This window comes from Callospermophilus lateralis, chromosome 3 (assembly GCF_048772815.1).
Source record: "Callospermophilus lateralis isolate mCalLat2 chromosome 3, mCalLat2.hap1, whole genome shotgun sequence".
NCBI classification, from domain to species: Eukaryota; Metazoa; Chordata; class Mammalia; order Rodentia; family Sciuridae; genus Callospermophilus; species Callospermophilus lateralis.
Genome location: NC_135307.1, coordinates 67,650,088 through 67,666,588, shown reverse-complemented (window position 1 = coordinate 67,666,588; position 16,501 = coordinate 67,650,088). Strand labels below are relative to the sequence as shown.

The 16,501-nt window shown below is 34.9% G+C and overlaps 1 protein-coding gene across 4 annotated transcripts in view; it reads right to left on the bottom strand.

Annotated features, from left to right (window-relative positions):
- Window positions 1–16,501, bottom strand: part of Ppp2r5e (protein phosphatase 2 regulatory subunit B'epsilon) — a 156,813-nt gene that overhangs the window by 32,433 nt on the left and 107,879 nt on the right. For all 4 annotated transcript variants that reach the window (XM_077109150.1, XM_076850390.1, XM_077109149.1 and 1 more), the window contains exons 4-5: window positions 13,849–13,950; window positions 7,234–7,326 (exon numbers count right to left, since the gene is read on the bottom strand). In XM_077109150.1, coding sequence (XP_076965265.1) covers window positions 7,234–7,326; window positions 13,849–13,950 — 195 coding nt within the window. The remainder of the gene's footprint in view (window positions 1–7,233; window positions 7,327–13,848; window positions 13,951–16,501) is intronic.

Below are 16,501 nucleotides of genomic sequence, written 5' to 3'. Positions count from 1 at the left end.
TAAGCAGGGTACAGTCTGCCCTTGAAGGGAGACTTTTATGCCCTTTACACAGACCAGAATCCAAATGCAGGGAAACAGGATAACTAGAAGCAAAGCTCCCCAACCATAAAATCTCTAAGACTAAGTTTCAATTAGAACTGGATATTTAACATGTTATTATAATAGTAAAATCTCCCTACATGGGGTAAACCATGCACAGTGGATACAAGTCTGATGTGATCCTGCTGTCAGTCAGAAGTCAAGAAATGTCCTGGGTGAGATTCTTTGGAAACTTCTCTGAAACCCCCAATAAAACAAGAGGGCAGGAAGGGAGTGCTGTCCCTGTTCTCTCTGAGGGGACCCACTTTCTCTCTTTCTCCCTTGAGAATATTCTCTCTTTTTTCTTTTCCTATCCTTTCTAATAAATTCATGCCTGCTACCCTGAGTTATTTATCTGAAATCCTTCTGGTGTGATCACAAAGAACCAGTGACTAAGGACCTTTGCAGCTCTACAGTCTTTTCAGCTCTGAATATGGTCTTGCTCTGCAATAAGGCAACTATTAGTTCCAGGGTTTTGTTTTATTTTGTGGGAAGGGGAGGAGAGGGGAGGGGAGGAGAGGGGAGAGGAGAGGAGGGGAAGAAAGATGTGCTTTGAGTATGAACAACATGTATACAATCATGCTAAAGTAAACACAATACTTTGATTTAGTTGAAATTTGTGATGTAACTGTAAAAAAGGACTTAAGACTCTTCATTTTTGCCTACAAATGTCCAATGGATGGATAAAAGCAGGGGCTGGGGTTGTGGCTCAGCGGTAGAGCACTTGCCTAGTACGCATAAGGCACTGGGTTTGATCCTCAGCACCACATAAAATAAAATAAAATAAAATAAAAGGTTATTGTGTTCACCTACAAACAAATATATTAAAAAAAAAAAAAAAAAAAAAAAAAGCAGGACTAAAGACTTGACATCTTAGGCAGGGGTTGTGGCTCAGTGGTGGAGCACCTGCCTTGCAAATGTGAGGCTCTGGGTTTGATCCTCAGTACCACATAAAATAAATAAATAAAGCTACTGTATTCCTAAAATATTTTTTAAAAATAGACTTGACAATTTTGCCTCCATTTTTGCATCTGTCTCCTTCAGTCTGCATTTCCTTGGATTCTAGGATAATATCTGATTCTATAAAGATCTTATTAAGCGGAAGCTACCCTCCAGGCAGCCTCGGAGATGAGGCCCCCACCTGGCCAATCCTGAGATGATGGACAGATCAAACCTGATCAAGATTACCTGCTTTGGCAGCTGTGAAAAGCCTCCAGGTTGTCTTAACCCTTGCCCTCATACCCCTTTCCTAAAGCCTCCGGGTCATTGTCAGTCCCTCCCTTAAAGACAAGGGTCCCTTGTCTTCCCAGCATAGCTACACTGATAATACTACCTTTTCTGTTTGGTTTTTGGAACAAGTGGCCAGACCTGATTTATTGGATCCCCAGAGTCAGGTCTCCACCTAGGACTGTGGAAGCACAACTACACTGGATATGGAGGGGGGAAATACAGAGAAAAATATATAATAATTTCTAATATTATATATTTCTTATATTGCTGTTTCTTGTTTTTTCATTTTAGATTTTATCTGTCAACTACAGATAAAATCTAAAATGAAAAATCAAGAAACAGCAATATAAGCATAGTATTTAGAAATATGGAGTTAATAAATCAAATAAATCTATAGACTAGAATCCAGAAGATTTAATGTCTGAAAGACTTTCCAGGAAATGGGAAGGATGAGGCAGAAGATTGTTACTTTTCTTTATAAACTATACATTTGAATTTCAAAGTAGACATTACTCTTTTAATAAAAAAATATTTTCAAAAGTCACTGAGAGCAAAAGATTTCAAGTAAAACATCAGGCTGCCTTCTACTACAATAGAACAATAATTGCCCTGCTTCATATAATGTAAGATTTTAAAGAATATCAGAAATCTTTAAGTAAATAATCATTAAAATTGGTATTCTAAATGTTTTCATCCAAATCGACAAAAAACACTAAAATTAGACCTCCACATTTCTGGCTTTGTCAGCAATATTAACTTTTTCTAACACCTAAAAACTAAGAACAGCCCAGAATCAAGAAACAAGAGCCAATGGTAGCCCAACTCCAATGAATCAAGAGTCAAGGAAACCCCTATAAAAAATGAAGGGCAACCAATGAGAAAGTATAGTGAGGACAAGGATCAAAAGATTCTACCAATTTTGATGTCAAGACCCCTATGGAAATGAAGTATAAAATTTTCAAAGATGAAAGACATACAAATATGAACAACTCTACCAAGTCACTCTGTTCTCCTAATTTCAGGAATTCTTTCAAAACAGTAGATAAGTCTATCCTCCCTCTCTTTCTTTAGTATTCAAGCTGATTTAAGAATGCCTTGTGATTTAAAATTTTAGGACAATTTGGACAGCATTTGAAAAAGAGCTGTTGTACTAAATGATACACTAGTGAGATGCAGACAGAGATCAGCTACAAAGTTCATGGGGCCCAGGGTAAAATGAACATACAGTATTAATAATTTCAAAACAACCACAGCAGAGCATTAAACCAAGCACAAGTCCCTTCCACTCAGAGTACTGACACAACTGCATATATTGTGTGACCATGAAGCTATATCTGGATGCAGGAGCCAGAGCAGCAACTCCCTTTTTTAAGGTTTTGAAGTCAAATATTGGACAGGACAGGATCAGACAATTTACTGCTAACCACTACTGGCTATCTAATAAAATTTCAGGCATAAATAAATTTCACTAAAGTTTGATTTGCTATATGATCTGAGAGAGTAATGTAAACATTTTGACATATTCGAGGAACTTGTTTGGAAAAATAACTTTTATTGGAGCTAAAACTCAAGGCTTTGTAGAATTTATTTCAGTTCAGAACTTTATTTTTTTTAATATTCATTTCATTTTTTTATTTTTATGTGGTGCTGAGGATCGAACTAGGGCCTCGTACGTGCTAAGCCAGCGCTCTACCACTGAGTCACAACCCCAGCCCAAGAACTTTAAATTTTTTAACAGCTTGATTTGTGTCATGTCCAATTTGTCTTGAATATTTACAAAAACAATAACAAAAGGTCATCTTTAAGGACAGGTTGGATTATTTGCATAATGTGCATGATAATTACAGCACCTTTCAGCTAAATATAACTGTAAATGTGAAATACAAATTACTAAACAGCAATCGCCAGCAATACATATGTTTATGGGGATACTTGAATTGTATGTCTCTTAGCAACCACTGTTTTTCAGATTTGCAGAGTGGTTGAAAGCAATCTTTAGAAATATGCTGCTAAAACTCTGACCATAATAATTCACCCAATGAAATAATTCAAGGTTTGGCAACTTATTTGTTTCTAAAGGAAAAGTAGGGAGAAACTTAAAGAAACCCAACCCTTCTGACACAGATAAAAATAATCTCTATTGAGAACAGACAAAATTGATCCATAACCTAGAGTAGTCTACAACTTGAACTTCTAGCTCAGAAGGCAGTTCACCAAGTTATGTAAGTCTAAAATCAACATTATCATAGGCACAAGGGCACTATTCAAAGAATTGATTATCTGAAAAGTGTCTGACAGCCTTCTTATGTAAAGCCTTAGATGAGTGCATGAAAAATGCTAAAGGTTATGTAAATCTAGATTTAATAAAAATCACAAAGAAATTCCAGTAGGCAAGGCATAAAAACCAATGAATGTCCTTCAAATAAGGACATTCAAAATCCTTGTATGGAAAAAAAAAAAAAAAAAAACAACCAGCTGTTTTGTCTGGCTCATACACAATATAGATTTCCAGCTTCTCCTGAAAAACTTGAAGATCCAGAAACACTTGGCTGGTTAGTGAGAATGGCGACCAGCAGTAGAGCCCACTCTCTCCAATTACTAGTTTCTAGCATTCCCTTTGATCATACCAAGACTACTTCATTATATATCACTTGTCTGTCCTCTGGCTTTCACATATTATAATTTACATGCTCCTGGCGTTAATTAACATTCATTTCCAATATCTATTGGAAGAAACTGATTGGCAACATTGAATAGTAAGAATCCAGGGATATGAGAGACCATACATAACACATGAAAGGTCCTGACAGCCCAAGAAGAACCATATAAATAGAACGCCAAAGGGTACCAATGATTTTTAGGATAAGAGATATCAAATAATTCATAGAACACATGGTAAGACATGATAGAAAACATTGTTTGGCTTCAGACTAAAGCTATTTAAGAAAATACAGCTAAAGTATGTTCTCAAAACAAGAACAGATCTTAATAAAAATACTAGTAACAGAACAGCACAACATTTACTGACCACTTACCTGTATCAGTAACTATTTTAAGTGTTAATATAAGATATTCACTCTACATCTCTAAAACTTTATGATCTAAACCATATTAAGAATATTTTGCATCTACTTTCCAGATAAGGAAACTGAGACACAAAGAAGTTATATAACTTGCCCAAGGTCACACAATGAAAAATGTCAGATTCTGAGTTCAAGCCAACCTCTACACCTCCAATCTATACTGCTTCCTGATGGGAAAGAAAAATTCAAAGTATTGAAAAGACTCTTGAGACAATACAGGAAGCTTTCTTGTGAGCTTCAGATTTTAAAAGAACATATTCAAATGCCAAAAGGAAGGAGTAAAATGAATATTGAACATAAAAGAATGGTTCACACGGTCCTACCAAAAAAAAAAGGCTTATAAAAGCTAATGCACAAATTCATGCTCAGGTTTATGAAAACTGAAAAACAATAAAAGAAGAGAATGTACTTGAAATTGAAATATGTTTACAATTCTTATCGATTATAATATATATGTTCATTATTTTTCAGTTACAAGTATATATGTGTGTATGTATATGAAATAGAAAGTGACAATCACACATAATTATGCCCTTCCAGACAATTAACAATCTTGTTTATCTCCTTCCAAAATCATAATGCATACTGCTATGATCTGCATGAATCCCCCAAAATTCACCTTGTGGGAACTCAATTCCCAATGCAAAATTATTAGGTGAATTCTTTCGGGAAGTGTTTAGGTCATAAGGGTTCCACCCTCAGGAATGGATTGATGCCTCTCTAAAGTGACTGCACAAACAGGTTAACTCTCTAGTCTTTTCTGTCTTCTGCCATCTAAGGACACAGTAAGACCCTCACCAGATGCTAACACCCTGACCTTGGACTTCCTAGTTTCTAAAACTATGAGAAATAAATTCCTGTTCTTCATAAATCATCCAACTCAGGTACAGCAGTCCCCCGTTAAGCGGCTTTTCATTTCAGCTACCCATAGACAATCCTGATCTAAAAATATTAAATGGAATTCCAAAAACAATTAGTTTTAAATTGCATGCCATTCTGAACAGCATATGAAAAACCTAAACATCCCACTTCATCCTGCCCAAATGTGAATCATTTTTTGTCCAACATATCCACACTATAGAGGATACCCACTCATTCATCACTTAGTAGCCGTCTGGGTTATCAGATTAACTGTCTTTGCAATATATTGTTTGTGTATAAAGTTCAGTACTATCTGCAGTTTCAGGCATCCACTGGGGACTCTTGGAACACATCTTTCATGGATAAGGGGGGAACCAACATGTTCCGTTGTTGTAGTACAAACAGACTAAGACAAAAATTACAAACATTCCTTTTTCCCTAAAATAACAGATGAAGGCTCAAAACCTATCATGTTCTAGAGCATGCATGCTTCACTTAAAAAACAAGCCTGTGAATTCTAGATAGGGAAGAGGGGTGGGAGGGAAAGGGAGGGGGCAGGGGATTAGCAAGGATGGTGGAATGTGATGGACATCATTATCCAAAGTACATGTAGGAAGACTTGAATTGGGTGTCAACATACTTTATATACAAACAGAGATACAAAAATTGTGGTATATATGTGTATTAAGAATTGTAATGCAAAAAAAAAAAAAAAAGAAGAACAGTGCTACCTTAGATTAGGTAGAGAGAAGTGGAAGGAGAGGATGTGGGGATAAGAAACATAGTAGAATGAAACAGACATTATTACTATATATATATATAAATGACTGTATGACCAATATGATTCTACAATATGTATACTCAGAAAAATGAGAAACTATATCCCATCTATGTATGATATGTCAAAGTATATAAGTGCATTTTACTGTCATGTGTAACTAACTAAAACAAATAAAATATTAAAAAGAAAAAACAAGCCTGTGTAACTCTGTCATATTCTTTTTATTGATGCATATTTCACTGTGTGAATGTCCAGTTTTTTCAATTAACTCCTGCTGAGGAATTATTGTTTCCAATTTTATAATAATTATTAAAAACAATACATTCAGTATATTTATGTTTATTTTTGTACACACAACTGAATACTTCTCATGGACTTGCTGGGTCAAAATTTAATTTTGACAGAATACTACCAGGTTTCCTCTTCAGAACTTATAGCAATTTGCTGCCTATATAACATCTATTATTTATTAGTATATCTTCTTAGAACATACTCAAAAGAGTCTTCTTCCACCCAAGCTTCTATTATGCTCCATTTTTCTGTTCAAAAACCACAGTTTTAATTAAGTGACTTCATAGTATGTTTTATTTATTTATTTTTTGTAGTGCTGAGAAATGAATTATTTTATTATCTAATAGGTAAAGTATCCTATCATCAATCATCTGTCTCAAAAATTTATTTCATGAACTCTAAAAATTTCAAATAAAAAAGCTACTGGAATTTTAATTAGAACTGCACTAAATATATAATTAACTTGGAGATTATATGGACAACTTTATGATGGCAAGTTTTCCCATCTAGAAATATGTTACATTTGTGCATTTATTCAAGCATGCTTTGCAAAAGGTTAGTGTAAGTTTTGTATGGATTTTTTAATTTTGTTTCAAGGCTGGGGATGTAGCTTAGTGGTGAAGCACATGCTTAGCATACACAAGGACACAGGTTCAATCCTTGGCACCAAAAAAGAAAAAAAGGTTTCAAAAAGTGAAGATTTTTAAATTTTTAAAAGATTTTTAAAGTGAGGTGCCTATTACTTTAAATAGACAGTAACAGAAATTTATGTGTACATGTGTGTGTATGTGTGTTTATGAGGTGATATAATGCTAGTGTGAGTTGTTTTTTAACAAACATCCAAGAAAAAATGAGACAAAGTATTAACAACTGAAAAACAAATACACACAGTTATAAGAATTTGCTTACCTGTAATACAAATTTCTGATCTATGTATTTTTTGGCAATGCTGGGTTGAAATTCTTGGCTTTCCAAAAATCGTATGAAAAATTCATATACAAGCTGCAACAAACATATTAATTTCAAGTTATAATTCACTAAGAATAATATAATTCAATAGGAATAATATTAAAAATAGTAATGCTAGCCTGTTATGCCAGAACTGATAACTGATAGCACCTTAAACATTATGGGGTTGGAGGGGGGTGGATATTAATGAGCCAAGCTAGGTTTTTTGTTTGGTTTGGTTTGTGGCTCACAGCTCCTTCTGTTTTTGTTTTAAACCTTTCAAAGTTAAAAATTAGGAAACAAAGCCAAAAAAAGGAAATAAAAATTCTCCATTAATCTTACCATTCAGAGACTGTTATTTTAATTTTAAACCTCCTTCTACAACACATCAATATACTATAAATATATCTTTACATAGTATGGTAAACTACTTTTGCCATTTAAACAATGCACTATGAACAATTTATATCAATAATATCTAAACCATCATTCTTAGTAGATTTAAGTAGATCATTATAATTTATAATAAATAATTCTATTATTCATAATTAATTTAACCTATCTCCTATGCTTAGACATTTAAGTAGTCTCTGAATTCTCTATCAAATCATACCACAATGTACATCATAGAACATATATCAGGGTGTGCTTCTTCAATTATTTCACAAGTAAAAATATTTCTAAAAGTAGAAATGCTAGGTCAAAAGATATGCAAACATTCAGAATTTTTGATACTTATGGCTAAATTTCCTTCAAAGAATGTAAGGCAATTTACACTCCTCCAATTAACATGGTGGTGTAAGCAATATTCTCATTTAATAAAGAATAAGAATATTCTCAGCTGCAAAGAAGAAACCTCCAATAACTGTTTTGATAAACAGTGAAGAATTACAGTTTATTATCTTTCTTTGAGTAATAAATCTATGTTAAAAGTTCTATTAGATGCTGGTATACTATACAACAATATATCAAAACCAGAGCTTTTTTTCAGACAGACACTGAACTAAAAAAGCTTTACTCTATTCCTTACTATGTAATCCGAAGCAAGTTACTTTCTCTGAAACTTTTCTTCAGTTTTATAATGAAGGTGATAAGCCCTAAGGTTAAACGTGATATTACACAGAAAGCTTTCTGCACAGCAAATAACACACACAGATTTACCCTCATATTGCCTAAAGCATTTGCAAATATATCAGTCTTACTCTTTACCATTAGTAATAAGTAACAAGGACCCCTGAAAGCTTTTATTTGAGATATATGTATAAATTGTGTATAATTAGTCTTTATATTTAAATATAATTAGAAAAAGACAATTTTAATATTAATTTTTAAAACAATAAAATGCATTACATGTTAATGTAAGTATGTTTTTATGAACAATACTATTTTCCAAAAAGTTATTAAGAAGTATTATTTTATATTTTAGCAAATCTCTTTAATGGCTAGCTTAATAAAAGACACATTCTCACCTGCTTCTGTGTTCAATCTGTTGTGATGTATTTTTTTAGTAAAAGTAAGTTTTTTAAAAACCCTATCAATCCTTAAACAGTATAGAAGTTGGAAAACGGAGAATCATTGAGTCTTTTCATAAAACTGTGGATATTTCCCCCCATACTACACCAAAACTCAACAAATTTTCATTTCTTAAAAATTAGCTGCAACATGGAATCTGAAATGCTATCAATGAACTTTTCATACTTTGTTACACTAAAATCTAATCCTCTGTCTTGCATTTTGAATGGCCCTTTATCCATGTATGGCTTCCTAACATTCATTTGCCAACTGGAAAGTATCAGTTCACAGAGTTAGGCAGACCTTTCAAAGGCTTTCACATTTCATTAAATTTTATTCTTTAAAAAAAAAAAGAAAGAAAGAAAGAAATCATATTATATCCCCCTTGCTTCAGTCTTTAAACTTTGGGAAGTGGTAATACTCAAAGTGACATAAGACAGATACAAATTTTCTGAAATTCTATTTCTAAATTTTACTTTGACTGCTCTAATTCTATCAGTGAAAATAAATGTTGCCAACTAGTTTCCTTGTTTTAGAGAATATATCCATCAAATACACCCGTCTTAATAGCCATAGTTGTTGTTGTTGTTAGCTGCTCCTTCAAATAAAAATGATGTTTCATGAAAAAAACAGTAGTTCAGCCTGAAGCTCAAAAAATTATCCAAGTGTGGGCTGGGGATGTGGCTCAAGCGGTCGCCTGGCATGCGTGCGGCCCGGGTTCGATCCTCAGCACCACATACAAACAAAGATGTTGTGTCTGCTGAAAACTAAAAAATAAATATTAAAAAATTCTCTCCCTCCCTCCCTCCCTCCCTCTCTCTCTCTCTCTCTCTCTCTCTCTCTCTCTCTCTCTTTCACACTCTCTTAAAAAAAAAAAAATTATCCAAGTGTCTTTCCATAAGATAGCCCACCAACTTCAGCCATGTGATTTATGCAGATTTCAATTTCATCATACAAAAAGTTTTTAAGGGGCTGGGGTTGTGGCTCAGCATCGTCTAGTATGTGCAAGGCCCTGGGTTCGATCCTCAGCACCACATAAAAACAAAATAAAGGTATTGTGTCCAACTACAACTAAATAAACAAAGGGTTTATGCCCAAGAGCTAAAATTTAATAAAATTACCAATTTTTACTACTTCTTCAAGGACTTTCTCAAATAAAATTGGCTTTTTTTTTTTTTTAAACAAGAAATATGTGGCAGTAAGGAAAACAATAACTACTTGATCAGGCAACCACAATCTTAACCATCATTACTTTTACAACAAATACTACAAACAATGAATAGTCAACTCAGTGAAAAGGTCAAGTAACACAGTATTGACCTTGAAGTCCGCTGGAAATCAAGTGTCAGGCCCCACTAAGAATCTGCAGATTATCATTGATTTAAATGCTTTCTACAGCAGCCTTGTGCCTTCAGACTTGACTTTACAAACAGAATGTCTCTTCACTCTCACAAGGTAAAAAAATTCTCATCTTTCAGGGCTGACCTAGCCAGCAAAGGTTTCCAGAGGAAATGGCAGAGTGTGCTCTCCCCTCATGTCCCTTGAAAGCAGTTGTAGTTTAAAATAGTTTCGTGGAAACACTTCAGACACATTTATTAATAAGCATAAATAAATGTGTTGTGCACTTAAGAAAGAGATTAAACCTTGGAATCAGAAATCTCGTGGAAACACTTCAGACACATTTATTAATAAGCATAAATAAATGTGTTGTGCACTTAAGAAAGAGATTAAACCTTGGAATCAGAAATCTCCCTTGAGGGGCTGGGGTTGTAGCTCAGTGGTAGAGCCCTGGGGTCGATCTCCAGCACCACATAAAACTAAATAAACAAAATAAATGTATTGTGTCCATATACAACTAAAAAATTTTAAAACAAAAACAAAAACAAAAAACTCCCTTGAGTTTCTAAAGGGAAAGACTACGGGAAATAAATTACTTTTCAAGTTCACATAAGAGGAATCTCCAAGCAATCTAAACAACAAGAATTCAGCATCCATGTTTTTCAGTCTCAAGTATAAAGCACTACAATTTCTTAATTACAAACAGAAGTCCTGCAAAATTGTACTCCGCTGGAAAAACAGACCTAATTTCAGAAAACACATAAATAATAACCAAGGTAACTGAGTTTAAAAAGACATCAATACAGATAGGAGATCAAGTAACATCTTGACATATAAGAAGTAAAAAATTGTGAATTTAATATCATGTATATTTTAAAATATCTCCAAAGATCAATGATTTTTTTTATTATCATTAATTTTGTATGGACCACAAATTTAAAACAAAGAAGAGGTATGCAGGAATAGTCACTGGGCAATGAGCCTGGCCAACCACCCAATAATTAGATCTCAATGTAATTTTGTTGTTAGCTACTACCATTCTTAGATATTTTTACTGTGCCTCCTTATAAAAAATATGGTCCAGAAGAGGAAGCATATTACTAATTATGAAGTTAAGAAAAAGTGAAAAAAATCTAAAATCATGCTATGTTTTGGTCAGAAAAAAGAGACTACTGGATCAATTAAAAAGTAAACTATTGGGGCTGGGGTTGTAGCTCAGAGGTAGAGCGCTCCTCTGGCATGTGTGAGGCACTGGGTTTGATCCTCAGCACCACATTTTTAAAAAAAAATTAAAAATAAAGATATCGTGTCCACCTGTAAATAGAAAATAGATATTTTTTTAAAAAAAGTAAACTATTAAATTTAGTCATGGGTGACTATGACACAAATGACCTATAGTGCATAGAAAAAAAAATTTCTGAAATTTTCAATGAGTGCTCTCTCTCAGTTAAAACCACCTCTCAATGAAACTGGAAACGGGACTAATCAGTGCAGGAAGACTACACAAAGGAAACACCAGCCTCTTGAGACATGCCAGGACCCTATACAAAGATATCCATAAAGCAACAGATAAATGAAGGTAACAGTGCGCTTTCTGGCCTGACCTTTACTATGAATGAAGGACAATTTGTGAATTTTAAAAGTAAATTTCCTTCAGTTAATCCAGCCTTACTCAGTCATACCTCCCCCTGAGCTAAAGACGGGACCTGATGGATTATAGGCTTGAACAGGGTGTCAAAACAGATGAAACTAGTCTATTTGAAATGGTTTGTTATCACCATCTTTCAGTGTTGCTTTGGTTTTAGGGTTTCAGATGAACTAATGATTAATACTCCCACAGTGTAGGCTAAAATTGGGGGTGGCAAACTTAGTTTAATAACTTGAGAAATTAATTTGGTCCTATATAAGAGTCATTCACTAAGGGAAGGATTATCTGAAATACTGAGTTATTCAACTTTATTGTACTTTTGGAGAAACTTATATCTATGTAATGATGATTTAAAGTGTTCAAAATGCTCTTCTAAATGGCAAGAGTGACCTCTTCTTTGGAATATAGAGAAAACAGTAAGTTGAAGTTTTGAGGATCTCTGTGTATTTTCTACCATAAGATGTGGGCCTTCCTCAAGGAGATTTTCTTTAAAAAAAAAAAAAAGACCTAAAACTTTCAAACTAAATTGCAACTCAGTGAACTGGAGCCAAGCAATAAGAATATAACAGAACAAGAAGTCCACCCATTCAAAAGAGTTTGTTTTGGATTTTGTCACAATCTGGGATATACCTATGAAATGCATAAATTATTTTACAAATATCTTAGACTACAAATAGTATGTCTGGCATCTTTTAAAAAAATAAAACATTGATGGGCACAGTGGCACATGCCTGTAATTCCAGCAATTCAGGAGGCTGAGGCAGAAGAATCACAAGTTCAAAGGCAGCCTCAGCAACTTAGCCAGGCCCTAAGAAACTTGGGCTGGGGATGTAGCTCAGTGGTTAAGCATCCCTGGGTTCAATCTTCAGTGCCAAATAAATAAAATAAAATAAAAATTTTTAAAAAAAATTTTAATTGAACGACCACAGTGTCTTAACTAATTTATCTACCAATCTTGGCATTGGTAATAGGAATATATATGTATCACATGCCTAAGTAAAAAACAGCTCGGAGAGCTCTTATGTAATTAGGAGAAAGAGCATACATACATACCTGTAGCAACCAGGAGCTGCCAAAGCAGGACAGGCCCAAGTTGTAAATTTACGTAAAAAATTCTCAAGTGGGGAAAAATGTAAATTCAAAAGCATGTCTAGATCTAAGCTTCATCTCTCTGCTGCACAGTCCTCAGCTCTCCAAAATGTCAACTAGTAACCATCAGCACACTTCTACAAAGCAGCAGAGAATTCTGCTAGGGGTGGAGATGTACAGGGTTCTACTCCTTCTCTCCATATTGTTCCTCCTTGCCATTTGTCTCCCCAGCCACTGTAGACTTTCTGATAGACAGAAACATGACTTTGGGGCTTGATACATTCAAATCTCCTTATTCTATTCTCTTGAGAAATTATGGCCTTGAGAGAATGCAGCAGAGAAAGGACAAGCTGGAAAATGACCAGGTATACAATACAGATGGGGCCGGTGCTAGAAAAATAGGTATAGTGATACCCCTAACCCATCCCAGAGTAAGATTATGATTGGGCAACTTGGCCTTCTCAGTGCACCAGAACAAAACAGGCCATGTTTTCACTCTGCTGCTTCTCCTTCTTACAACCTGGGGAAGAAATAGTGATTGCAGTTGGGATGTGCCCTTCTGGACTAAAGAAACACATTTGTGGTTATCACAAAGACAAGACACACAAACTCCCCAGGGCATTAACTGCTAAAAATGATACATGTACTCTGTGAACTAATCACATACAACTAATATTAATGTAAAAACAGTTCTGTTCATGTTTAAAATTCCAGTGTGTAGGATCACAAATAAGCTCTAAAAAAAGAATAAGAAATACTGGCTGGACCTATAACATGGGGAAGCCCACACGAAAGCACTGCAATAAAATTATTTTATTATGTTTATATCCTAATTATGAAAAGTGGGAAACAAAAAGCATTCTTCAGTTTTCTCATCAATATATTCTAATTTAACTTCTTGGTGAACAAAGGCCTTCAAGGAATTCCCATGTGAATCAATGAACGAGTTAATGGATCTTTCCTTTGAAACACAGGATAATTCAAAGTACCTGTAAATGTGGCCACGATGCCTCAAGGGTAGGTTCATCTTCTTCTGGATCAAATTCATTGCTGTCACTAGGAGGGAGAGTTCTGAATATATTGCAAGATACCTAAAAGTAAACAAGCATCAGAGTTAGCTGGAAGCACCTCCTGGGCAGATTTACTTGTGGCCAGCCAAAGGAAACCCAGATGACAAGGTGTGGGAGCACCAAACTGGAGTAGGGATTTCGTTCCATAGGTTTTGAAGCTAAAAATGCCTCAAAGGCAAAGTTTAGTGCAGCACCTTCCTACCCTCTTGAATAATATTACTTGTCCTTAGTTAGCAATCCCCATCCCAGGTCCCTGTGATTCTAGACTTCCCATCAAAGCCTGTTCCTGGTTACTTAGCAATCAAGCATGCTTCTAATTAACCTCATTACAGTACGACATAAATAACTGTTGATGGGCTACAAGTACTTTCCTTCTCTGCCTTATTCACAATTTACAAATTTATAGTTGAGCTAATGATCAAATTTCAGGCATTCACATATACACATGCATGCACTCATGCACACACACGTGCACACACAGACACACAAATATAAAAGGTATTTCAGGACATTTCTAATATCCTTAAAATGATACCTAATTTGTCCTCTATTGGTTTACCAAAATAGTAATGATGCCCAGGATAAAGTAGATCTATGCTTTAAAACTAGACATTCTTTAGTCATAGGCAATGTCCAAATTAAATGCTAGTTGTTCAAAGAACAGCCGTATATTGATGACTGTAGAAACAGGGTGATAAAGAGTAAAAATTTATCATATCTACTACAACTGTATTTCTAAAGTTAAATGCTTATTTAATTTCCATGTTATTTTGTATCCTATATACTAACCTATCTTCTCCCAATGACCCAAATATCTTCTGATCTGATAAATAAACCATGGGGTTAGGAGAAATATGTATAGAAGGTGAAAGAGAGAGAGACATTACATTGGAAGTCTTCCATGGACTTTCTAAGTTATGCAGATATGCTGAGCTATAATACAATACTTTGAAAGAGAAAAGAAGAAAAGTTCTGGGGGCTCCATATAAGCAGAATGTGTTTATTCACCCCAAAAAGCATTTATTAAGTGTCCATTATGTGCACACACTGTTCTCGGCACAAGAAAAATGATCATGAAAGAAGAAGACAAAAAAAAAATCATGCCTGTCTGGGTATAATGGCCCACAACTGTAATCCCAGCTGCTCAGAAGGCTGAAACAGGAGGATCATGAGCTCAAGGCCAGCCTCAGCAAAAGCGAGGTGCTGAGCATTTCAGTGAGACTCTATTTCTAAATAAAATACCAAATTGGGCTGGGGATGTGGCTCAGTGGTCAAGTGCCCCTGAGTTCAATCCCTGGTACACCCACCACCACCAAAAAAAAGTTAAAAAAAATTTTTTTTAAAGTGGGATTGGGGATATGGCTTACTGGTTAAATGTCCCTGGGTTCAATCCCTGGTACTAAAAATAAATAAAATAATCCATGCCCCTTGTGGTAATTATATTCTAGTTAAAGTCACAATGCCTCCATTTCCTAGCTATGGAAACTAAACTCAGATGTGTAAGCTCCAAAAATAAGATTTTATTTTACATGCTATGGGAAAATAGTAGAGATCTTAAAATAGATATATGACATCATCTGATTTTTGCTTTAAAAAAAAAAATCACTCCAGTAGCTATTTATAGAATGAACAAAAAGGTGACAAGCTGGCTGTTGCTGTGACAAGAGATAATGTTGGCTTAGAATAGGACAGCAGCAGAGGAAACATGATATAGATTTCTGGAGGTAATAGCTGCTACAGGCTTAGATGCATAAAGTGAAAGAAAGAAAAGAATGAAGGATGAGTCATAGTTTCAAGGCTATTTACCCAAAGTGGAGAGAACTAGGAAAGGCAAAAGCTTTCTTTCTTTGCATGCTTGTTTTGATGGAAAGATCCAGAGGTTTCATCTAGGGATGTATTAAAGCAGCAATATCTAGTAGACAACCATACATATGAATCTGGACTTCTGAAGTAGACAGGTCAGGGATGGAGGCATATAAAGACTCACCAGCATATAGACAATATCTAAAGCCACAGGGAACAGACAAATGAGGGAAAGAAAGGAAAGGGACCTTAAGCACCCTATAATTAGAAATGCAGTAGAAGGACAGCCAAGAACAACAAATGAAAAGGAGCAGGGAGAGAAGCACCAGAGTTTGGGGGTCTCCAGAGCTGAGAGAAAATGTTTTAAGAAGAAAACAGCAACCAGTGCTTCTGAGGCTAAGGTGAACACAGAGCAGTAGCTACTGGATTTGATAGCCCTGTAAAATATGTACTACCAGCATCCCCAATTCAACACCAAGAAAACAATGCACCCCTGTTAAACTCCCAAGTTGCAATCAATAACCTGCAGAATTACTTGGGGACCTAGATTTTCAAGATTTCCAGAGTGAATAAGGAGACACATGTTTTTGCTCTTTAGTTTGAAAGACAGAAAAAAAGGGGATCATATTAAATTACGTTATTGCTATGGCTAATGAAGCAAGTATGCTCAGTTGTATTATTTTTGCCCCTTCTAATAATTATTAGAAATTACGTTTGTGAAGAAACCAGTGACATAGCACATAACCATCCACCTACAACTTCCTTCAAC